This window comes from Ascaphus truei, chromosome 6 (assembly GCF_040206685.1).
Source record: "Ascaphus truei isolate aAscTru1 chromosome 6, aAscTru1.hap1, whole genome shotgun sequence".
Taxonomy (NCBI): Eukaryota; Metazoa; Chordata; class Amphibia; order Anura; family Ascaphidae; genus Ascaphus; species Ascaphus truei.
This window is the reverse complement of record NC_134488.1, coordinates 48,511,180-48,536,625: the sequence shown is the minus strand read 5'-3', so window position 1 is coordinate 48,536,625 and position 25,446 is coordinate 48,511,180. Positions and strand designations below refer to the sequence as shown.

The window sequence follows — 25,446 nt, the reverse complement described above, 5'->3', positions numbered from 1 at the left end:
AGCTCCCCGCCCTGTGCAGGGCACTCACACTCACAGCTTGCCCTGCTCATACAGGTACAGCTCCCCGCCCTGTGCAGGGCACTCACAGCTTGCCCTGCTCATACAGGTACAGCACCCCGCCCTGTACAGGGCACTCACACTCACAGCTTGCCCTGCTCATACAGGTACAGCTCCCCGCCCTGTGCAGGGCACTCACACTCACAGCTTGCCCTGCTCATACAGGTACAGCACCGAGCCCTGTGCAGGGCACTCACACTCACAGCTTGCCCTGCTCATACAGGTACAGCACCGAGCCCTGTGCAGGGCACTCACAGCTTGCCCTGCTCATACAGGTACAGCTCCCCGCCCTGTGCAGGGCACTCACAGCTTGCCCTGCTCATACAGGTACAGCACCCCGCCCTGTACAGGGCACTCACACTCACAGCTTGCCCTGCTCATACAGGTACAGCTCCCCGCCCTGTGCAGGGCACTCACACTCACAGCTTGCCCTGCTCATACAGGTACAGCTCCCCGCCCTGTGCAGGGCACTCACACTCACAGCTTGCCCTGCTCATACAGGTACAGCTCCCCGCCCTGTGCAGGGCACTCACACTCACAGCTTGCCCTGCTCATACAGGTACAGCTTCCCGCCCTGTGCAGGGCACTCACACTCACAGCTTGCCCTGCTCATACAGGTACAGCTCCCCACCCTGTGCAGGGCACTCACACTCACAGCTTGCCCTGCTCATACAGGTACAGCTCCCCGCCCTGTGCAGGGCATTCACACTCACAGCTTGCCCTGCTCATACAGGTACAGCTCCCCGCCCTGTGCAGGGCACTCACACTCACAGCTTGCCCTGCTCATACAGGTACAGCTCCCCGGCCTGTGCAGGGCACTCACACTCACAGCTTGCCCTGCTCATACAGGTACAGCACCCCGCCCTGTGCAGGGCACTCACACTCACAGCTTGCCCTGCTCATACAGGTACAGCTCCCCGGCCTGTGCAGGGCACTCACACTCACAGCTTGCCCTGCTCATACAGGTACAGCTCCCCGCCCTGTGCAGGGCACTCACAGCTTGCCCTGCTCATACAGGTACAGCTCCCCGCCCTGTGCAGGGCACTCACACTCTCAGCTTGCCCTGCTCATACAGGTACAGCTCCCCGCCCTGTGCAGGGCACTCACACTCACACTCACAGCTTGCCCTGCTCATACAGGTACAGCTCCCCGCCCTGTGCAGGGCACTCACACTCACAGCTTGCCCTGCTCATATAGGTACAGCACCCCGCCCTGTGCAGGGCACTCACAGCTTGCCCTGCTCATACAGGTACAGCTCCCCGCCCTGTGCAGGGCACTCACACTCAGCTTGCCCTGCTCATACAGGTACAGCTCCCCGCCCTGTGCAGGGCACTCACACTCACAGCTTGCCCTGCTCATACAGGTACAGCTCCCCGCCCTGTGCAGGGCACTCACACTCACAGCTTGCCCTGCTCATACAGGTACAGCACCCCGCCCTGTGCAGGGCACTCACACTCACAGCTTGCCCTGCTCATACAGGTACAGCTCCCCGCCCTGTGCAGAGCACTCACACTCACAGCTTGCCCTGCTCATACAGGTACAGCTCCCCGGCCTGTGCAGGGCACTCACACTCACAGCTTGCCCTGCTCATACAGGTACAGCACCCCGCCCTGTGCAGGGCACTCACACTCACAGCTTGCCCTGCTCATACAGGTACAGCTCCCCGCCCTGTGCAGGGCACTCACTCACAGCTTGCCCTGCTCATACAGGTACAGCTCCCCGGCCTGTGCAGGGCACTCACACTCACAGCTTGCCCTACTCATACAGGTACAGCACCCCGCCCTGTGCAGGGCACTCACACTCACAGCTTGCCCTGCTCATACAGGTACAGCTCCCCGCCCTGTGCAGGGCACTCACAGCTTGCCCTGCTCATACAGGTACAGCTCCCCGCCCTGTGCAGGGCACTCACACTCACAACTTGCCCTGCTCATACAGGTACAGCTCCCCACCCTGTGCAGGGCACTCACACTCACAGCTTGCCCTGCTCATACAGGTACAGCTCCCCGGCCTGTGCAGGGCACTCACACTCACAGCTTGCCCTGCTCATACAGGTACAGCTCCCCGCCCTGTGCAGGGCACTCACATTCACAGCTTGCCCTGCTCATACAGGTACAGCTCCCCGCCCTGTGCAGGGCACTCACACTCACAGCTTGCCCTGCTCATACAGGTACAGCACCCCGCCCTGTGCAGGGCACTCACAGCTTGCCCTGCTCATACAGGTACAGCTCCCCGCCCTGTGCAGGGCACTCACACTCACAGCTTGCCCTGCTCATACAGGTACAGCTCCCTGCCCTGTGCAGGGCACTCACACTCACAGCTTGCCCTGCTCATACAGGTACAGCTCCCCGCCCTGTGCAGGGCACTCACACTCACAGCTTGCCCTGCTCATACAGGTACAGCACCCCGCCCTGTGCAGGGCACTCACACTCACAGCTTGCCCTGCTCATACAGGTACAGCTCCCCGCCCTGTGCAGGGCACTCACACTCACAGCTTGCCCTGCTCATACAGGTACAGCTCCCCGCCCTGTGCAGGGCACTCACACTCACAGCTTGCCCTGCTCATACAGGTACAGCTCCCCGCCCTGTGCAGGGCACTCACACTCACAGCTTGCCCTGCTCATACAGGTACAGCTCCCCGCCCTGTGCAGGGCACTCACACTCACAGCTTGCCCTGCTCATACAGGTACAGCTCCCCGCCCTGTGCAGGGCACTCACACTCACAGCTTGCCCTGCTCATACAGGTACAGCTCCCCGCACTGTGCAAAGCACTCACACTCACAGCTTGCCCTGCTCATACAGGTACAGCTCCCCGCCCTGTGCAGGGCACTCACACTCACAGCTTGCCCTGCTCATACAGGTACAGCTCCCTGCCCTGTGCAGGGCACTCACACTCACAGCTTGCCCTGCTCATACAGGTACAGCTCCCCGCCCTGTGCAGGGCACTCACACTCACAGCTTGCCCTGCTCATACAGGTACAGCACCCCGCCCTGTGCAGGGCACTCACACTCACAGCTTGCCCTGCTCATACAGGTACAGCTCCCCGCCCTGTGCAGGGCACTCACACTCACAGCTTGCCCTGCTCATACAGGTACAGCACCCCGCCCTGTGCAGGGCACTCACACTCACAGCTTGCCCTGCTCATACAGGTACAGCACCCCGCCCTGTGCAGGGCACTCACACTCACAGCTTGCCCTGCTCATACAGGTACAGCACCCCGCCCTGTGCAGGGCACTCACACTCACAGCTTGCCCTGCTCATACAGGTACAGCTCCCCGCCCTGTGCAGGGCACTCACACTCACAGCTTGCCCTGCTCATACAGGTACAGCTCCCCGCCCTGTGCAGGGCACTCACACTCACAGCTTGCCCTGCTCATACAGGTACAGCACCCCGCCCTGTGCAGGGCACTCACACTCACAGCTTGCCCTGCTCATACAGGTACAGCTCCCCGCCCTGTGCAGGGCACTCACACTCACAGCTTGCCCTGCTCATACAGGTACAGCTCCCCGCCCTGTGCAGGGCACTCACACTCACAGCTTGCCCTGCTCATACAGGTACAGCACCCCGCCCTGTGCAGGGCACTCACACTCACAGCTTGCCCTGCTCATACAGGTACAGCTCCCCGCCCTGTGCAGGGCACTCACACTCTCAGCTTGCCCTGCTCATACAGGTACAGCACCCCGCCCTGTGCAGGGCACTCACACTCACAGCTTGCCCTGCTCATACAGGTACAGCACCCCGCCCTGTGCAGGGCACTCACACTCACAGCTTGCCCTGCTCATACAGGTACAGCTCCCCGCCCTGTGCAGGGCACTCACACTCACAGCTTGCCCTGCTCATACAGGTACAGCTCTCCGCCCTGTGCAGGGCACTCACACTCACAGCTTGCCCTGCTCATACAGGTACAGCACCCCGCCCTGGAAGTTGTGCATCTGGCACAGGACCAGCGCCTTGTCGAACACGTTTTTGAAGTGTCCGCTCTTCAGTAGGAAGATGGCGTCGTCGTGTAATTTCTTCTTCACCTGTGGGAGGGAGCGGCGGGGAGAACACGGAGAGGAGGCGGGGAGAGGAGGCGGGGAGAGGAGGCGGGGAGGATGGGGAGAAGACGCGGGGAGAGGACGCGGGGAGAGGACGTGGGGAGAGGACGCGGGGAGAGGACGCGGGGAGAGGAGGCGGGGAGAGGACACGGGGAGAGGACGCAGGGAGGATGGGGAGAGGACGCGGGGAGAGGACGTGGGGAGAGGAGGCGGGGAGAGGACGCAGGGAGGATGGGGAGAAGACGCGGGGAGAGGAGGCGGGGAGAGGACGCAGGGAGGATGGGGAGAAGACGCGGGGAGAGGACGCGGGGAGAGGACGCGGGGAGAGGAGGCGGGGAGAGGAGGCGGGGAGGATGGGGAGAGGAGGCGGGGAGAGGAGGCGGGGACAGGACGCGGGGAGAGGAGGCGGGGAGAGGAGGCGGGGAGAGGAGGCGGGGACAGGACGCGGGGAGAGGAGGCGGGGAGAGGAGGCGGGGAGAGGAGGCGGGGAGAGGACGCGGGGAGAGGAGGCGGGGAGAGGAGGCGGGGAGAGGACGCGGGGAGAGGAGGCGGGGAGAGGAGGCGGGGAGAGGAGGCGGGGAGAGGAGGCGGGGAGAGGAGGCGGGGAGAGGACGCGGGGAAAAAGGCATTAGATTGAAGATGGAAAATCCCAGATATGCAACAAACACTAAGAAATATGAAAGGGTTAATGATCTAAAAGGCTTTTTGGAGCCGGCTGAATTAATAGATAACAGATAATAGATATAATTACGAGACGAGAGATCCCCCAAAATACACATATATTCCTCTGCGCTCACGTCCACGCTGAGAAAACCCTTATATACCACGCCCAGAAACTGCGGCACGAGAGGCCAAGTCCAGGCCACGTGTTCGGTATATCCCTGCTTCAGCACAGGTGGCTAAATCCGTGGCTCAACTACACCCACTGTGCTGAAGCAGGGATATACCGAACCCCTGGCCGGTTGGTGGCCCTTCCATAGTTTGTTTTGTTCTCCGTTAGCAAAGTAGCAGAGACGCCCAATTCACTGATCCCGGAGAAAGTCAAACAGTTACTATAAGGGGGATCTCCTTATACAGGACAGAGACCATTACACTTTGGAGTGGTTGGGGGGAAGGGGAGGAAGGGGGGGGAAGGGGAGGAAGGGGGGGGAAGGGGAGGAAGGGGGGGAAGGAGGGGAAGGGGGGGAAGGAGGGGAAGGAGGGGAAGGAGGGGAAGGGGAGGAAGGGGAGGGGGAGCCGACCTTTGAGACATACTTTGCATTTTCTCCCACTTCAAGGCCAGTCTACACAAGGCCACTCCTGACCAATGGGAGGAAGGCAGGTGTAGTGTCCGACAAGGTCAGCCAACCAGAACGCTGCACTCCTGCACGTGGCGTGCACAACGCTCCCCTATTGGCTGGGAGCTGGGATGGAGGCCTCCGATTGGCTGACCTGTGCCCGGTACCTGCGGGCGGTACCTGCGGGCGGTACCTGCGGTTCCTTCTCGTGGGCCCAGTTCTGCAGGCGCAGCTCCAGCAGCGTGTCGTACACGCCCTGCGGGGAGTCGCTGTGCACGGACGTCATGTGCTCCAGGAACGCCTTCAGCTCGCCCGAGTTGTTGGCGAATATGGGGATGAACTCCTCGGGATTGGCCTGAGGGGGGCGACAGTTTCCCCCCCGGGGGGCGGCTAGTTACACAGTCATCTGTTGCTACACAAACCCTGCAATAAGGGGGCCGCTCCCTGCGCGCACAGCGACATGTGTAATACGCAGGCAGGTTACAGGGGGCCGCTCCCTGCGCACACAGCGACATGTGTAATACGCAGGCAGGTTACAGGGGGCCGCTCCCTGCGCGCACAGCCACCTGTGTAATACGCAGGCAGGTTACAGGGGGCCGCTCCCTGCGCGCACAGCCACCTGTGTAATACGCAGGCAGGTTACAGGGGGCCGCTCCCTGCGCGCACAGCCACCTGTGTAATACGCAGGCAGGTTACAGGGGGCCGCTCCCTGCGCGCACAGCCACCTGTGTAATACGCAGGCAGGTTACAGGGGGCCGCTCCCTGCGCGCACAGCCACCTGTGTAATACGCAGGCAGGTTACAGGGGGCCGCTCCCTGCGCGCACAGCCACCTGTGTAATACGCAGGCAGGTTATAGGGGGCCGCTCCCTGCGCGCACAGCAACATGTGTAATACGCAGGCAGAGGTTTATAGGGGGCCGCTCCCTGCGCGCACAGCGACCTGTGTAATACGCAGGCAGGTTTATAGGGGGCCGCTCCCTGCGCGCACAGAGACATGTGTAATACGCAGGCAGAGGTTTATAGGGGGCCGCTCCCTGCGCGCACAGCGACCTGTGTAATACGCAGGCAGGTTATAGGGGGCCGCTCCCTGCGCGCACAGCGACATGTGTAATACGCAGGCAGAAGGTTATAGGGGGCCGCTCCCTGCGCGCACAACGACCTGTGTAATACGCAGGCAGGTTATAGGGGGCCGCTCCCTGCGCGCACAACGACCTGTGTAATACAGGGGGGGAGGGAGGAGCGAGTGTCCCACACTGTGACATCACACACGGGGGGAAGGGGGGAGCGAGTGTCCCACACTGTGACATCACACACAGGGGGGAGGGAGGAGCGAGTGTCCCACACTGACATCACATACAGGGGGGAGGGAGGAGCGAGTGTCCCACACTGTGACATCACACACAGGGGGGAGGGAGGAGCGAGTGTCCCACACTGTGACATCACATACAGGGGGGAGGGAGGAGCGAGTGTCCCACACGGTGACATCACACACAGGGGGGAGCGAGTGTCCCACACTGTGACTTCACACACAGGGGGGAGCGAGTGTCCCACACTGTGACATCACACACAGGGGGGAGGGAGGAGCGAGTGTCCCACACTGTGACATCACACACAGGGGGGAGGGAGGAGCGAGTGTCCCACACTGTGACATCACATACAGGGGGGAGGGAGGAGCGAGTGTCCCACACGGTGACATCACACACAGGGGGGAGCGAGTGTCCCACACTGTGACTTCACACACAGGGGGGAGCGAGTGTCCCACACTGTGACTTCACACACGGGAAGGCGCTAAAGGAAGGGACACCTCCCCAGTGCGTGCAGATGTATGGAGGCGGTACTTGGTATCACTATACACTCACCCTGCTCCCCTGCTCGTGTTGGGGGTAGCTGGTGCACAGGGATTTCAGCAGCTGCGTGGTCTCGGCGGGGACATGGTGCATCAGTGTTTTGCCGTAACGCTTCATGTTGCTCTCGGCCTGCGGGAAGGGGAGACGCCCGATATACCGCAGCGCCTCTTGGAAATTCTGTGACACGGGAAGAGGGGCATCAGGGCAAGTGTGTGACCCTCCCCCGCGGGGTCACAGCGCAACATTAGGTCTCTGTCCCTCCCCCCGTCACAGCGCACATGGAGGAGATGGGCAGCTGGTATAATGCAGAGGGTAGTTACCTTAATGTCCTCGAGCTGGATCTTCAGGTACCACTCGTGGTGGGCATGTTTCTCTGCCAGGTACAGCGCGTGCGAGTGGTAACCCGCCTGCCGCAACACCTTAATGGCAATCTCCACATCAAAATGCACCTCGCCCTCGCTGGCCTGGGGGGGGGGGGGGGCAGCAGGACATGGGGTCAAAAAACAATGCGGGGCAGTTATCTTGTGTACATATGCGTCCCCCCAAAGGCGGACGGGAGCCTGATGGGGCTCCCCAAGAGCTGCTCCCATCTGCACAGGACCAGCGTGCTAAGGGTTAACATTTGCTTGTACTTTGTGGAGCGTCAACCCCACCCCCTGGAATGTTAATGAGCCGAGAGGACAAAGAACTTTGTGTTCACAGCTGCATTCAATCTGAACCCCTTCAGTGTACATCTGCGTCGCCCCAAAGGTGGACAGCCTTTGGCGCAGTCTAAGGTTAGCCAAAGGGTGCGAGCCGTTTGCTTAAGCTTGGTGATGTTAAAGCTTCTCTATTTCAATGTGAAACTCACCAGCCCCTTTATCCCCTGCGCCCAATTTCCCAACGCTATCTGTCCATGAGATGTCTGTGTGTGACTGTATAACCTGTTCTTAATGTAACCGTGTATTGTTATAACTCTGTGCCCAGGACATACGCTCAGTGTATTATTTCCTCGTAACACACGTTATAAATAAATACAAGTTATAATCCAGGAGACACAGCGCGGGGAACGGCAGAGGCAGCGCGGGGAACGGCAGAGGCAGCGCGGGGAACGGCAGAGGCAGCGCGGGGAACGGCAGAGGCAGCGCGGGGAACGGCAGAGGCAGCGCGGGGAACGGCAGAGGCAGCGCGGGGAACGGCAGAGGCAGCGCACGGGGAACGGCAGAGGCAGCGCACGGGGAACAGCAGAGGCTTGCTCACCTTGATGAACTCCTCCAGGCGAGCACTGTCCTTCAGCTTGGTGTAGCAGTTGAGGAGTAGTGTGGTGTGGTCAGCGTTGGCCAGAGAGCGGAGGTGTAGAGCCTGCAGGTACGCGGTCAGATTGTGTATACGCTGCGCGTCCAGAAACTTCCGGATAACGTAGGAAGGCTCCAACTTCCCGATGGTCCTGTGTGGGGGGGCGGGGAGCATGTAAGAGGGGGCCCCCGGGGCACATGTAAGAAGGGGCCCCAGGAGCGCATGTAAGAGGGAGGGCCCCAGGAGCGCATGTAAGAGGGGGGGGGGGCCTGGCGCACACGCTGCTGGCTTCCTAATACTGTGTACACTGTATATACCCTTGCACTCACCGGATATACTGCTGGATGGCGCCGTCGTGGTCCCCCTTGTTGTAGAGGTGGTCTCCGTACTGACGGAAGATCTCGGACAGACCGTCACTATCCAAGTGCTGACCCTTAGCCAGAGAGATCGCCATGACGTAGAGATTCTTCTTAAACAGCATCTGAGAGCAACAGGAGACGGGGCGCGCGTCACACGGGGACGGGGCGCGCGTCACACGGGGACGGGGCGCGCGTCACACGGGGACGGGGCGCGCGTCACACGGGGACGGGGCGCGCGTCACACGGGGACGGGGCGCGCGTCACACGGGGACGGGGCGCGCGTCACACGGGGACGGGGCGCGCGTCACACGGGGACGGGGCGCGCGTCACACGGGGACGGGGCGCGCGTCACACGGGGACGGGGCGCGCGTCACACGGGGACGGGGCGCGCGTCACACGGGGACGGGGCGCGCGTCACACGGGGACGGGGCGCGCGTCACACGGGGACGGGGCGCGCGTCACACGGGGACGGGGCGCGCGTCACACGGGGACGGGGCGCGCGTCACACGGGGACGGGGCGCGCGTCACACGGGGACGGGGCGCGCGTCACACGGGGACGGGGCGCGCGTCACACGGGGACGGGGCGCGCGTCACACGGGGACGGGGCGCGCGTCACACGGGGACGGGGCGCGCGTCACACGGGGACGGGGCGCGCGGACACATCCGAGGAGAGAGATTCACGCGGACACATCCGAGGAGATTCACGCGGACACATCCGAGGAGAGAGATTCACGCGGACACATCCGAGGAGATTCACGCCGACACATCCGAGGAGAGAGATTCACGCGGACACATCCGAGGAAAGAGATTCACGCGGACACATCCGAGGACAGAGATTCACGCGGACACATCCGAGGACAGAGATTCACGCGGACACATCCGAGGAGAGAGATTCACGCGGACACATCCGAGGAGAGAGATTCACGCGGACACATCCGAGGAGAGAGATTCACGCGGACACATCCGAGGACAGAGATTCACACGGACACATCCGAGGACAGAGATTCACGCGGACACATCCGAGGAGAGAGATTCACGCGGACACATCCGAGGAGAGAGATTCACGCGGACACATCCGAGGAGAGAGATTCACGCGGACACATCCGAGGAGAGAGATTCACGCCGACACATCGGAGGAGAGAGATTCACACGGACACATCCGAGGAGAGAGATTCACGCGGACACATCCGAGGAGAGAGATTCACGCGGACACGTCCGAGGAGAGAGATTCACGCGGACACGTCCGAGGAGAGAGATTCACGCGGACACGTCCGAGGAGAGAGATTCACGCGGACACGTCCGAGGAGAGAGATTCACGCGGACACATCGAGGAGAGAGATTCACGCGGACACATCGGAGGAGAGAGATTCACGCGGACACATCGGAGAGAGATTCACGCGGACACATCGGAGAGAGATTCACGCGGACACATCGGAGGAGAGAGATTCACGCGGACACATCGGAGAGAGATTCACGCGGACACATCGGAGGAGAGAGATTCACTCGGACACATCCGAGGAGAGAGATTCACGCAGACACGTCCGAGGAGAGAGATTCACGCAGACACGTCCGAGGAGAGAGATTCACGCGGACACGTCCGAGGAGAGAGATTCACGCGGACACATCGGAGAGAGATTCACGCGGACACATCGGAGGAGAGAGATTCACGCGGACACATCGGAGAGAGATTCACGCGGACACATCGGAGAGAGATTCACGCGGACACATCGGAGGAGAGAGATTCACGCGGACACATCGGAGAGAGATTCACGCGGACACATCGGAGGAGAGAGATTCACTCGGACACATCCGAGGAGAGAGATTCACGCCGACACGTCCGAGGAGAGAGATTCACGCAGACACGTCCGAGGAGAGAGATTCACGCGGGACACATCCGAGGAGAGAGATTCACGCGGACACATCCGAGGAGAGAGATTCACGCGGACACATCCGAGGAGAGAGATTCACGCCGACACATCCGAGGAGAGAGATTCACGCGGACACGTCCGAGGAGAGAGATTCACGCGGACACATCCGAGGAGAGAGATTCACGCGGACACATCCGAGGAGAGAGATTCACGCGGACACATCCGAGGAGAGAGATTCACGCCGACACATCCGAGGAGAGAGATTCACGCGGACACATCCGAGGAGAGAGATTCACGCGGACACATCGGAGAGAGATTCACGCGGACACATCGGAGGAGAGAGAAGGCATTCGGCAGCAACTTTCAAATACACAACAGTTTGAGCAAAGTGCAGTAGGGAAGCATGTGTCCAACAGAGAGAAGACCTAGAGCAGGACGTGCCACACCTTATAAAGCAGGATCAGTGTGAGACGCGCGGCCAGTACCTCCAGTTTGGTCTGCGTGTCCTTCTCGTGCAGAGCTTGTAGCCCCCCGTCCTGTGTCAGCACATACAGGGACCCCCATTCTGCCAGCACATCCACCACCTCGCTCAGGGTGCAGCTGTACGCAATCAGCTTGTTCCCCAGGTCATACACCGTCAGCGTCTGTCTGTCCTGACCCGCGCCCGTCCCCTGCACGCCCCGCAAACTCCGACCTGCGGGAGCACAGAGTGAGGGGAGAGGCGCAGCACAAGGTCATCCCACTTCCTACATGTATACCCCACCTCCCCACGGCCCCTCACCTGTCCCTGGACACGATGATCAGGTAACCCCGATACCAGTGCACAATCAGCTTCTGCCCCTCAAAGGCAAAGCAGGGACCCCTCTCGTCGGCTGATATAGGTACACACACTCATTACCAGCCACCACAAACTGCATGTCCTGCGAGGGGTCAGTGAGGGCCGAGCAGCGCAGGCCGCAGCCGTGGGAGTCCAGCTCTGTGCACGGGTAATCCTTCTGGGACAGCTCGTATGACTGGGAGGAGAGAGCCACGGGTCAGAGGAGGAGAGAGAGAGAGAGAGAGAGAGAGAGAGAGAGCCACGGGTCAGAGGGAGGAGAGAGAGAGAGAGCCACGGGTCAGAGGGAGGAGAGAGAGAGAGAGCGAGTAGAGGAGAGAGAGAGAGAGAGAGAGGAGAGAGAGAGAGAGAGAGAGAGAGAGAGAGAGAGAGAGAGAGAGAGAGAGGAGAAGAGAGAGAGAGAGAGAGAGCCACAGGTCAGAGGGAGGAGAGAGAGAGAGAGAAGAGAGAGAGCCACGGGTCAGAGGGAGGAGAGAGAGAGAGAAGAGAGAGAGCCACGGGTCAGAGGGAGGAGAGACAGAGAGAGAGAGGGAGAGAGCAACGGGTCAGAAGGGAGGAAGAGAGAGAGAGAGAGAGAGAGCCACGGGTCAGAGGGAGGAGAGAGAGAGAAGAGAAAGAGCCACGGGTCAGAGGATGAGAGAGAGAGAGAGAGAGAGAGAGAGAGAGAGAGAGAGAGAGAGAGAGAGAGAGAGAGAGAGAGAGAGAGAGAGAGAGAGAGAGAGAGGAGAGAGAGAGAGAGAGAGAGAGAGCGCCACGGGTCAGAGGGAGGAGAGAGAGAGAGAGAGAGCCAGGGTCAGAGGTAGGAGAGAGAGAGAGAGAGCCACGGGTCAGAGGGAGGAGAGAGAGAGAGAGAGCCACGGGTCAGAGGAGGAGAGAGAGAGAGAGCCACGGTTCAGAGGGAGGAGAGAGAGAGCCACGGTTCAGAGAGAGAGAGAGAGCCACGGGTCAGAGGGAGGAGAGAGAGCACGGGTCAGAGGGAGGAGAGAGAGAGAGCCACGGGTCAGAGGGAGGAGAGAGAGAGAGCCACGGGTCAGAGGAGGAGAGAGAGGAGCACGGGTCAGAGGGAGGAGAGAGAGAGAGCCACGGGTCAGAGGGAGGAGAGAGAGAGAGCCACGGGTCAGAGGGAGGAGAGAGAGAGCCACGGGTCAGAGGGAGGAGAGAGAGAGTCACGGGTCAGAGGGAGGAGAGAGAGAGCCACAGGTCAGAGGAGGAGAGCCACGGGTCAGAGGAGGAGAGAGAGAGCCACGGGTCAGAGGGAGGAGAGAGAGAGCCACGGGTCAGAGGAGGAGAGAGAGAGCCACGGGTCAGAGGGAGGAGAGAGTACCACGGGGAGGAGAGAGAATGATTTGTTAAGGAATAAAAAAACACTGTTTAAAAAGCCAGTGAGTACGCGTGGTACAGAGTCGACCCCATATCGTACAGTATGGGTGAGATCTTGAATACCGCCCGTAGAGGGGTGTGCTGTCTTCTCTCACCCGCACACTCTCCGTGGTGACGACGAAGAGGTGAGTGCTTTTGCCAGTCTGTCTGAAAGCCATCCCCGTGACCGGGTAACTACCCTCTTGCAGGACCTGCGTCTTGCTGTGTCTGTCCCGCGTGATGTCTCCCTTGGTTAGGACGACACTTCCGTCGGTGAAACCTGGGAGGAGGAACATTAACACGTTTAGATGCCACGAGTCAGACTAATCCGTGGCAGGATTCCCAGGTGAGCCGTGTAATAACGTGGTGCAGGCGGATCAGCGTGGGTTCATTCTCTGGGTTACCAGTGCGTGTGGGATCGCCAGGTGAGATACAGGCAGAGAACTCACCAGCACTCCCTGCTAATTAACGCCTCCTGCAGAGCTCACTGACACTCCCTGCTAATTAACGCCTCCTGCAGAGCTCACCGACACTCCCTGCTAATTAACGCCTCCTGCAGAGAACTCACTGACACTCCCTGCTAATTAACGCCCTCCTGCAGAGCTCACTGACACTCCCTGCTTATTAACGCCTCCTGCAGAGCTCACTGACACTCCATGCTTATTAATGCCTCCTGCAGAGCTCACTGACACTCCCTGCTTATTAGTGCCTCCTGCAGAGCTCACTGACACTCCCTGCTTAACGCCTCCTGCAGAGCTCACCGACACTCCCTGCTTATTAATGCCTCCTGCAGAGAGCTCACCGACACTCCCTGCTTCTTAATGCCTCCTGCAGAGCTCACTGACACTCCCTGCTTATTAACGCCTCCTGCAGAGCTCACTGACACTCCCTGCTTATTAACGCCTCCTGCAGAGCTCACTGACACTCCCTGCTTATTAATGCCTCCTGCAGAGCTCACTGACACTCCCTGCTTATTAACGCCTCCTGCAGAGCTCACTGACACTCCCTGCTTAAAACGCCTCCTGCAGAGCTCACTGACACTCCCTGCTTATTAACGCCTCCTGCAGAGCTCACTGACACTCCCTGCTTACCGCCTCCTGCAGAGCTCACTGACACTCCCTGCTTATTAACGCTCCTGCAGAGCTCACTGACACTCTCTGCTTAATAACGCCTCCTGCAGAGCTCACTGACACTCCTGCTAATTAACGCCTCCTGCAGAGCTCACTGACACTCCCTGCTAATTAACGTCTCCTGCAGAGCTCACTGACACTCCCTGCTAATTAACGCCTCCTGCAGAGCTCACTGACACTCCCTGCTTATTAACGCCTCCTGCAGAGCTCACTGACACTCCCTGCTTATTAACGCCTCCTGCAGAGCTCACTGACACTCCCTGCTTATTAACGCCTCCTGCAGAGCTCACTGACACTCCCTGCTAATTAACGCCTCCTGCAGAGCTCACTGACACTCCCTGCTAATTAACGCCTCCTGCAGAGCTCACTGACACTCCCTGCTTATTAATGCCTCCTGCAGAGCTCACTGACACTCCCTGCTTATTAATGTCTCCTGCAGAGCTCACTGACACTCCCTGCTTATGAAGGTCTCCTGCAGAGCTCACTGACACTCCCTGCTTATTAACGCCTCCTGCAGAGCTCACCGACACTCCCTGCTAATTAACGTCTCCTGCAGAGCTCACTGACACTCCCTGCTAATTAACGTCTCCTGCAGAGCTCACTGACACTCCCTGCTTAACGCCTCCTGCAGAGCTCACTGACACTCCCTGCTTAACGCCTCCTGCAGAGCTCACTGACACTCCCTGCTTATTAATGCCTCCTGCAGAGCTCACTGACACTCCCTGCTAATTAACGCCTCCTGCAGAGCTCACTGACACTCCCTGCTTATTAACGTCTCCTGCAGAGCTCACTGACACTCCCTGCTTATTAACGCCTCCTGCAGAGCTCACTGACACTCCCTGCTTAACGCCTCCTGCAGAGCTCACCGACACTCCCTGCTTATTAATGCCTCCTGCAGAGAGCTCACCGACACTCCCTGCTTCTTAATGCCTCCTGCAGAGCTCACTGACACTCCCTGCTTATTAACGCCTCCTGCAAAGCTCACTGACACTCCCTGCTTATTAACGCCTCCTGCAGAGCTCACTGACACTCCCTGCTTATTAACGCCTCCTGCAGAGCTCACTGACACTCCCTGCTTAAAACGCCACCTGCAGAGCTCACTGACACTCCCTGCTTATTAACGCCTCCTGCAGAGCTCACTGACACTCCCTGCTTATTAACGTCTCCTGCAGAGCTCACTGACACTCCCTGCTTATTAACGTCTCCTGCAGAGCTCACTGACACTCCCTGCTTATTAATGCCTCCTGCAGAGAGCTCACCGACACTCCCTGCTTATTAATGCCTCCTGCAGAGCTCACTGACACTCCCTGCTTATTAACGTCTCCTGCAGAGCTCACTGACACTCCCTGCTTATTAATGCCTCCTGCAGAGAGCTCACCGACACTCCCTGCTAATTAATGCCTCCTGCAGAGCTCACTGACACTCCCTGCTTATTAACGTCTCCTGCAGAGCTCACTGACACTCCCTGCTTACCGCCTCCTGCAGAGCTCACTGACACTCCCTGCTAATTAACGCCTCCTGCAGAGCTCACTGACACTCCCTGCTTATTAACGTCTCCTGCAGAGCTCACTGACACTCCCTGCTTATTAACGCCTCCCTGCAGAGCTCACTGACACTCTCTGCTTATTACCGCCCTCCTGCAGAGCTCACTGACACTCCCTGCTTATTAACGTCTCCTGCAGAGCTCACTGACACTCCCTGCTTATTAACGTCTCCTGCAGAGCTCACTGACACTCCCTGCTTATTAACGTCTCCTGCAGAGCTCACTGACACTCCCTGCTTACCGCCTCCTGCAGAGCTCACTGACACTCCCTGCTAATTAACGCCTCCTGCAGAGCTCACTGACACTCCCTGCTTATTAACGTCTCCTGCAGAGCTCACTGACACTCCCTGCTTATTAACGCCTCCTGCAGAGCTCACTGACACTCTCTGCTTATTACCGCCTCCTGCAGAGCTCACTGACACTCCCTGCTTACCGCCTCCTGCAGAGCTCACTGACACTCCCTGCTTACCGCCTCCTGCAGAGCTCACCGACAGTCCCTGCTTAACGCCTCCTGCAGAGAGCTCACTGACACTCCCTGCTTATTACCGCCTCCTTTAGGGAGGGGCTTGTAACGTCCTCCATCTTATTCTGACACTAATCTGCTGTGGGAGCAGCTGAGAAAATGCCCCCTGCCTTTGAAGTGGGAGCTCGGTATTAATTCTAGCGTCGTCTCGCTGGAGAGTCACTATACACCACCCCCACGCGCGCCATAAGCGCCAAGACTAAACTCAGTTCTGTGGTGGCAGGGATGTGAAGGGCAAGTAATATCACGCACGCCCCCCCCCCCCCCCGAGGCAGCGGCGAAGCAGACGACCCCCCCCCGAGGCAGCAACGCCCCGCGGCAGCACCCCCCAGCGCGCCGAGGCAGCGGCAGCTGTGTGACAGAGTCGGATCTCCCCCGCACACACAGCAGCGAGCCGGACACGTACCGATGGCCATAAAGTTGAGGTTCTCGTGGACGGTGATGCACGACACCACGGTAGGCTTGTTCCCCGGGATGCCGGAAAGATGCGGGTGCAGGAGGGGGTTCCCCCCGTCTCGCTTCTCCAGGTTCCAAACCTTCACCTGGGCGGAAAGCACAACGTTAACCCCGTCAGAACTGCACAAGGGAGGGGGGGGGAGGGGGGTAGTACCGTACATTAACCCGTTCACTACCATTCAGCAACACTAGTATCGAAATATCATGTAGTAATAATAATAACAAATGTATGTAAAAACTAAATCAGAAGTAATACCTGCGATTCCATTTGTGTTGGGCACAATCCTGTGTTGACTTGCTGGCGTTTTAGACTGCTTCCCATGTTAATCATTATAGATTGTAAGCTCCTCAGATCAGGGATCTCCTACCACACCTCCCATTCTCCCGCGCCCCATGTGGCCACGTGATAAATCTAATGTTAATACTCATGATACGTTATTTTATCAATTCTTTGCCCCCCTCCCCGAATTTCCGTGAGATAAGTGCCCTGATTGGCACTATCGCAGCCAAATGAACAAGCTCCAAAAACATTTTTAAAAAGGGGGTTTTTCTTTGACATAAAAATTATCCAAAAATAATTGTACTTGCGAAGCGGTTTTAACAAAAAGGTGTCAATGTGACCCACAAAACAGGCCACTGACCGTGTTCACTTTTGCCCACGGAAGCACCGACCCGTGGAAGAAAAAGCATTGAGAAACCTCCTTGATGGATAAAGATATAGTGTATGAGATTAAAGAGCATTAATACTATCCCCCGCACCCCCAAACAGGTTTCTAATCTTACCTAAGCACCCCTCTGGCCTGATCCGTGGTCGCTGATCTCCAGCAACCTGCCAGGTCCCAAGATGCTCTTGGTTTCGAACCACAGAACCACACATTATTTGGCCATGGAGTCACGTCGTTTAAATAAATGGCGAGCAGCCGGACTGCAGCGAGAGCATGTGAAAGGGATCCTCCGTGACAGACCCCAGTGTCCCCGGGTATCCCACCTTACCAGAGGATTGATGCCGTCCTCGTCCTCCCCACGGACACCAGGATGCTGTGCTGTTTGAGCTGGTAAAGGTGAGTGACACGGAGCTTGTACGCCTGGAAGGAGTGTGAGCTGTAGGGACCGTGGCAGGAACCAGATCTGACCCGTCATATGTGGCCCTCTGTTAAGGATTGAACCACATAGAGCAGGCCACGAAACCCCCACGTACAGAATGTCACAGACTGGCTTCCCTAATACTAATCTATCCACGCCAAGAGGAAGAGCCGGCTGTGTTCAATAGTTTGGAAACTAGTTACAAATGTATTTGTTCTGTGTGGGACATGTTCATCTTTCCCCTTATCCCCACCCCATCCTTCTCAGAGCCGATAAGGGGAGAGAGGGGAGGGATAAGGCGAGAGAGGGGAGGGATAAGGCGAGAGAGGGGAGGGATAAGGCGAGAGAGGGGAGGGATAAGGCGAGAGAGGGGAGGGATAAGGCGAGAGAGGGGAGGGATAAGGCGAGAGAGGGGAGGGATGGGGCTGGGCCACCATTATCCCCTCTTGATCGGATACAGCAGGGTTTCCCAAACTTTTTTCCATGACCCGGTTAGTTTTGAACTTCTCCTTCGTGACCCACTAAAAATTTTATCGCCTATACTGGCCTATAGGGCCTGCACAGACACACAAACAGCCACTGATATACACACACATACAGCCACTGATACACACACACACGCAGCCACTGACACACACACACTGATACACACATGCAGCCACTGACACACACACACACGCAGCCACTGACACACAAACACAGCCACACAGAGACACTGATACACACTGATACACACACACTGCTACACACACAGAGACACTGCTACACACACAGAGACACTGCTACACACACAGAGACACTGCTACACACACAGAGACACTGCTACACACAGACACAAACACTGATACACACACACACACACACACATACACTGATACACACACACACACACACATACACTGATACACACACACACACACACACACATACACTGATACACACACACACACACACACACACATACACTGATACTGATACACACACACACACACACATACACTGATACTGATACACACACACACACACACAAACTGATACTGATACACACACAGGGACAGGGACACGGACACGTGGGAGGGAGGGACACGGACACTTGGGTGGGAGGGAGGGACACGGACACTTGGGTGGGAGGGAGGGACACGGACACTTGGGTGGGAGGGACACGGACACTTGGGTGGGATCGGGGGACACTTGGGTGGGATCGGGGGACAGTGACTGGGTGGGTGTGTGGGAGACGGTGAGTGACTGGGTGGGTGAGTGACTGGATGGGTGAGTGACTGGATGGGTGGGAGACAGTGACTGGGTGGGAGACAGTGACTGGGTGGGAGACAGTGACTGGGTGGGAGGGACAGGGACACTTGGGTGGGAGGGAGGGACAGGGACACTTGGGTGGGAGGGAGGGACAGGGACACTTGGGTGGGAGGGAGGGACAGGGACACTTGGGTGGGAGGGAGGGACAGGGACACTTGGGTGGGAGGGAGGGTCAGGGACACTTGGGTGGGAGGGAGGGACAGGGACACTTGGGTGGGATCGGGGGACAGTGACTGGGTGGGTGTGTGGGAGACGGTGAGTGACTGGGTGGGTGAGTGACTGGATGGGTGAGTGACTGGGTGGGTGGGAGACAGTGACTGGGTGGGAGAGAGTGACTGGGTGGGAGAGAGTGACTGGGTGGGAGAGACAGTGACTGGGTGGGGTGACTTACCTTGCCGCCGGACGCTTTCCCCTGCTGCCCCCGATATCCCCTGCTGCCCGGGACGGGAGGTGGGCTTGGCGGCATGGGAGGTGGGCTCGGGAGGGGGTGCCAGGGTAGGTGAGCTCGGCAAGCTGGCCGCGGGGGGAAGCGGGCCGCAGTAGGAGCTTGTACTTCCCCCTCCGTCCCACGTAACGTGTGGGCCGCAGAGGAGCTGGTACTTCCTCCTCCGTCCCACGTTGGGAGCGGGTCCCACGTTGGGAGCGGGGGGGAGGAAGGGAGCGGGCCCTGCGCAAGCGCGCGGGACCGCGGGGGGGAATCGCCGCCATTTTTTTCAACTTGAGTGGGGGGGACGGGACACACCGCGCGGCCAGCCTCGCTGTGACCCGGCAATTTTGGTTCCGTGGCCCAGTGCCGGGTCGCGACCCACCATTTGGGAAAGGATAAGGTACATATATGTACTGGGAAGGTTACATAGCATAGACAGAGAGAGAGAGAGAGAGAGAGAGAGAGAGAGTGTGTGTACACACACATACAGAGTGCCACACACACAGAGACACATACAGGCAGAAACACACACACACACTGTCAGAGACACACACACACACACACTGGCAGAGACACACACACACACACACACAGGCAGAGACACACACACACAGGCAGAGACACACACACAGGCAGAGACACACACACAGGCAGAGACACACACACAGGCAGAGACACACACACACAGGCAGAGACACACACACACAGGCAGAGACACACACACACAGGCAGAGACACACACACACAGGCAGAGACACACACACACACAGGCAGAGACACACACACACACAGGCAGAGACACACGCACAGGCAGAGGCACACACAGAGTTTCACAGGATATCCCCGAAGAGCAGGCTGCCCCGGCCCGAATCGCACACGGTGACCCCGGGCGGCAGGGTGAGCGGTTTCCCGCCCTCCCCGGGCTCGCGCGCCGCCTCCTTCTCGAAGAACACAAAACGCCGCCACTGTAGGTACGCCGCCATCTTTCTCGCTTCCGTACAGCGGGCTGGGGTCACGTGACAGAGGGGGTGAGGCACGTGACGCGTAAAAGCTGTCAAACGGTGTCGAGCACGTGACCCAACCGACCAATCCGCCCTTAGTGTGCAGTGCACGGGACACGCTGCAGCGGCCATATTTGATTAGGGCAGAGTGCCTTAGTTCCAGTTTTTAATAGAGGCAACAACCAATGTGAGGGGGGCTCCTGAGAGCCTGTCCCGGGGTGAGGGGGTCTCCCTGGCCGCTGTTGGAGCCTGTCCCGGGATGCTGGGAGCCTCACTCGGGGTGCTGGGAGCCTGTCCCAGGGCTGATAGGAACCTCTCCTGGCTGCTGGGATCCTGTCTCGGGGTGCTGGGAACCTCTCCCAGGGTGGGCTGCTGGGAGGGGAACCTCTCCCAGGGTGGGCTGCTGGGAGGGGAACCTCTCCCAGGGTGGGCTGCTGGGACGGGAGCCTCTCCCAGGGTGGGCTGCTGGGACGGGAGCCACTCCCAGGGTGGGCTGCTGGGAGGGAAACCTCTCCCAGGGTGGGCTGCTGGGAGGGAAACCTCTCCCAGGGTGGGCTGCTGGGAGGGAAACCTCTCCCAGGGTGGGCTGCTGGGAGGGGAGCCTCTCCCAGGGTGGGCTGCTGGGAGGGGAGCCTCTCCCAGGGTGGGCTGCTGGGACGGGAGCCTCTCCCAGGGTGGGCTGCTGGGACGGGAGCCTCTCCCAGGGTGGGCTGCTGGGACGGGAGCCACTCCCAGGGTGGGCTGCTGGGAGGGAAACCTCTCCCAGGGTGGGCTGCTGGGAGGGAAGCCTCTCCCAGGGTGGGCTGCTGGGAGGGGAGCCTCTCCCAGGGTGGGCTGCTGGGAGGGGAGCCTCTCCCAGGGTGGGCTGCTGGGACGGGAGCCTCTCCCAGGGTGGGCTGCAGGGAGGGGAGCCTCTCCCAGGGTGGGCTGCTGGGAGGGGAGCCTCTCCCAGGGTGGGCTGCTGGGAGGGGAGCCTCTCCCAGGGTGGGCTGCTGGGAGGGGAGCCTCTCCCAGGGTGGGCTGCTGGGAGGGGAGCCTCTCCCAGGGTGGGCTGCTGGGAGGGAAGCCTCTCCCAGGGTGGCCTGCTGGGAGGGGAGCCTCTCCCAGGGTGGCCTGCTGGGACGGGAGCCTCTCCCAGGGTGGGCTGCTGGGAGGGGAGCCTCTCCCAGGGTGGGCTGCTGGGAGGGAAGCCTCTCCCAGGGTGGCCTGCTGGGAGGGGAGCCTCTCCCAGGGTGGGCTGCTGGGAGCCTCTCCTGGCATTGTAGCTGCTGCCGGGGTGCTGAGAGCCTCTCGTGGCGTTGGAGCCTCACTGGGGGTGCTGGGAGCCTCACTGGGGGTGCTGGGAGCATCACTGGGGGTGCTGGGAGCCTCACTGGGTGTGCTGGGAGCCTCACTGGGGGTGCTGGGAGCCTCACTGGGGGTACTGGGAGCCTCACTGGGTGTGCTGGGAGCCTCACTGGGGGTGCTGGAAGCCTGTCCCCGGGCTGATGGGAGCCTGTCTCGGGGTGCCGGGAGCCTCTCCTGGCATTGTAGCCGCTCTCGGGGTGCTGGGAGCCTCTCCTAGAGTTGGAGCCTCACTTTGGGTGCTGGGAGCCTGTCCCCGGGCTGTTGGGAGCCTCTCGGGGTGCTGGGAACATCTCCTGGCATTGGACCTGCTCTGGGGGTGCTGGGAGCCTCTCCTGGCATTGGACCTGCTCTCGGGGTGCTGGGAGCCTCTCCTGGCATTGGACCTGCTCTGGGGGTGCTGGGAGCCTCTCCTGGCATTGGACCTGCTCTCGGGGTGCTGGAAGCCTCTCCTGGCATTGGACCTGCTCTCGGGGTGCTGGGAGCCTCTCCTGGCATTGGACCTGCTCTCGGGGTGCTGGGAGCCTCTCCTAGAGTTGGAGCCTCACTTTGGGTGCTGGGAGCCTGTCCCCGGGCTGTTGGGAGCCTCTCGGGGTGCTGGGAACATCTCCTGGCATTGGACCTGCTCTGGGGGTGCTGGGAGCCTCTCCTGGCATTGGACCTGCTCTGGGGTGCTGGGAGCCTCTCCTGGCATTGGACCTGCTCTGGGGTGCTGGGAGCCTCTCCTGGCATTGGACCTGCTCTCGGGGTGCTGGGAGCCTCTCCTGGCATTGGACCTGCTCTCGGGGTGCTGGGAGCCTCTCCCGATGTGCTGGCTCTGTTGCCTCAATGTAGATTTGGCTGTGAATACAGAAGCGATAACAAAAATGAGTATTATTAATAAACCATGTCAGATGCTGCCAGATCCATGTGTAATTCACACAAACACTGCCAGGTCCACATGTAATTCACACATATGACTGTGTGCAACATCTTAAGTGTCACTTATAAAGTGTCTGTGGAGTTAATACTGGAGTTATCTGTGGATGTTTTCTATATCTTTAAACATGGATGCACACTGAATACCTGGAGAAACATTCTGATTTCATTTCCTCACACAGGTACTGTATGTCTCTCTGAGCTGAATACCTATATCAATGTAACCCCATCTGCAACTTAAATCTAATTAACAACGCCTTGGTCTGTCTGAGCTGAATAGGCAGACCCCTCCCCTAATTATTAGTCAAGTGAATGTGTTTAGAATATTTAAGTCAGTCTATCGTGGCTGTGTCACATATTTATTTATAGCAACATTTATATAGCGTTCTTATCCAGAGTGCTGTACATTCGTTAGTACACAGACACACGCTATGATCTTGGTGTCTGTGGAGTTAGAATTGGAGGTGAAGAATACAGGAAGATCTGGACTCTGCAGCTGTGAGAACTAAATGATCTGATAATTTGTACTCTTCCCATCCTCCTATACCCGGGACCTCTCTCCTCTTGCATCTCACTGCTCCTATACCCGGGACCTATCTCCTGCATCTCACTGCTCCTATACCTGGGACCTCTCTCCTCCTGCGTCTCACTGCTCCTATACCCGGGACCTCTCTCCTCCTGCATCTCACTGCTCCTATACCTGGGACCTCTCTCATCCTGCATCTCACTGCTCCTATACCTGGGACCTCTCTCCTGCTCTCATTGCTCCTATACCTGGGACCTCTCTCCTCCTGCGTCTCAATACTCCTATACCTGGGACCTCTCTCCTCCTGCGTCTCACTACTCCTATACCTGGGACCTCTCTCCTCCTGCGTCTCACTACTCCTATACCTGGGACCTCTCTCCTCCTGCATCTCACTACTCCTATACCTGGGACCTCTCTCCTCCTGCATCTCACTACTCCTATACCTGGGACCTCTCTCCTCCTGCGTCTCACTACTCCAATACCTGGGACCTCTCTCCTCCTGCGTCTCACTACTCCAATACCTGGGACCTCTCTCCTCCTGCGTCTCACTACTCCTATACCTGGGACCTCTCTCCTCCTGCATCTCACTACTCCTATACCTGGGACCTCTCTCCTCCTGCATCTCACTGCTCCTATACCTGGGACCTCTCTCCTCCTGCATCTCACTACTCCTATACCAAGGACCTCTCTCCTCCTGCATCCTGCTACTCCTATACCTGGGACCTCTCTCCTCCTGCATCTCGCTACTATACCTGGGACCTCTCTCCTCCTGCATCTCGCTACTCCTATACCTGGGACCTCTCTCCTCCTGCATCTCACTGCTCCTATACCTGGGACCTCTCTCCTCCTGCATCTCACTACTCCTATACCTGGGACCTCTCTCCTCCTGCATCTCACTAATCCTATACCTGGGACCTCTCTCCTCCTGCATCTCGCTACTCCTATACCTGGGACCTCTCTCCTCCTGCATCTCACTACTCCTATACCTGGGACCTCTCTCCTCCTGCATCTCACTACTCCTATACCTGGGACCTCTCTCCTCCTGCATCTCACTACTCCTATACCTGGGACCTCTCTCCTCCTGCATCTCACTACTCCTATACCTGGGACCTCTCTCCTCCTGCATCTCCTACTCCTATACCTGGGACCTCTCTCCTCCTGCATCTCACTACTCCTATACCTGGGACCTCTCTCCTCCTTTATGTCACTGCTCCTATACCTGGGACCTCTCTCCTGCATCTCACTACTCCTATACCTGGGACCTCTCTCCTCCTGCATCTCACTACTCCTATACCTGGGACCTCTCTCCTCCTGCATCTCACTACTCCTATACCTGGGACCTCTCTCCTCCTGCATCCCGCTACTCCTATACCTGGGACCTCTCTCCTCCTTTATGTCACTGCTCCTATACCTGGGACCTCTCTCCTGCATCTCACTACTCTTATACCTGGGACCTCTCTCCTGCTGCATCTCACTACTCCTATACCCGGGACCTCTCTCCTCCTGCATCTCGCTACTCCTATACCTGGGACCTCTCTCCTCCTGCATCTCGCTACTCCTATACCTGGGACCTCTCTCCTCCTGTATCTCGCTACTCCTATACCTGGGACCTCTCTCCTCCTGCATCTCACTACTATACCTGGGACCTCTCTCCTCCTGCATCTCACTACTCCTATACCTGGGACCTCTCTCCTCCTTTATGTCACTGCTCCTATACCTGGGACCTCTCTCCTGCATCTCACTACTCTTATACCTGGGACCTCTCTCCTGCTGCATCTCACTACTCCTATACCCGGGACCTCTCTCCTCCTGCATCTCGCTACTCCTATACCTGGGACCTCTCTCCTCCTGCATCTCGCTACTCCTATACCCGGGACCTCTCTCCTCCTGCATCTCGCTACTCCTATACCCGGGACCTCTCTCCTCCTGCATCTCGCTACTCCTATACCCGGGACCTCTCTCCTCCTGCATCTCGCTACTCCTATACCTGGGACCTCTCTCCTCCTGCATCTCACTAATCCTATATCTGGGACCTCTCTCCTCCTGCGTCTCATTGCTCCTATACCTGGGACCTCTCTCCTCCTGCATCTCACTACTCCTATACCCGGGACCTCTCTCCTCCTGCATCTCACTACTCCAATACCTGGGACCTCTCTCCTCCTGCATCTCGCTACTACTATACCTGGGACCTCTCTCCTCCTGCATCTCTCTACTCCTATACCTGGGACCTCTCTCCTCCTGCATCTCACTACTCCTATACCTGGGACCTCT

At 58.8% G+C, this 25,446-nt stretch overlaps 1 protein-coding gene across 1 annotated transcript in view; it reads right to left on the bottom strand.

The window, feature by feature from the left end:
* The window catches only part of VPS11 (VPS11 core subunit of CORVET and HOPS complexes), a 35,929-nt gene extending 15,485 nt beyond the window's left edge, over window positions 1-20,444 (bottom strand). Inside the window, 16 exon segments of the mRNA XM_075604206.1 lie at window positions 3,939-4,078; window positions 5,564-5,725; window positions 7,230-7,394; window positions 7,538-7,681; window positions 8,457-8,643; window positions 8,822-8,973; window positions 11,205-11,378; window positions 11,380-11,413; window positions 11,501-11,588; window positions 11,591-11,732; window positions 13,030-13,193; window positions 16,516-16,651; window positions 17,559-17,590; window positions 17,593-17,659; window positions 17,661-17,707; window positions 20,228-20,444. Coding sequence (XP_075460321.1) covers window positions 3,939-4,078; window positions 5,564-5,725; window positions 7,230-7,394; window positions 7,538-7,681; window positions 8,457-8,643; window positions 8,822-8,973; window positions 11,205-11,378; window positions 11,380-11,413; window positions 11,501-11,588; window positions 11,591-11,732; window positions 13,030-13,193; window positions 16,516-16,651; window positions 17,559-17,590; window positions 17,593-17,659; window positions 17,661-17,707; window positions 20,228-20,369 — 1,976 coding nt within the window. The 5' untranslated portion in view covers window positions 20,370-20,444.
* Between the last annotated feature and the right edge of the window lie 5,002 nt (window positions 20,445-25,446).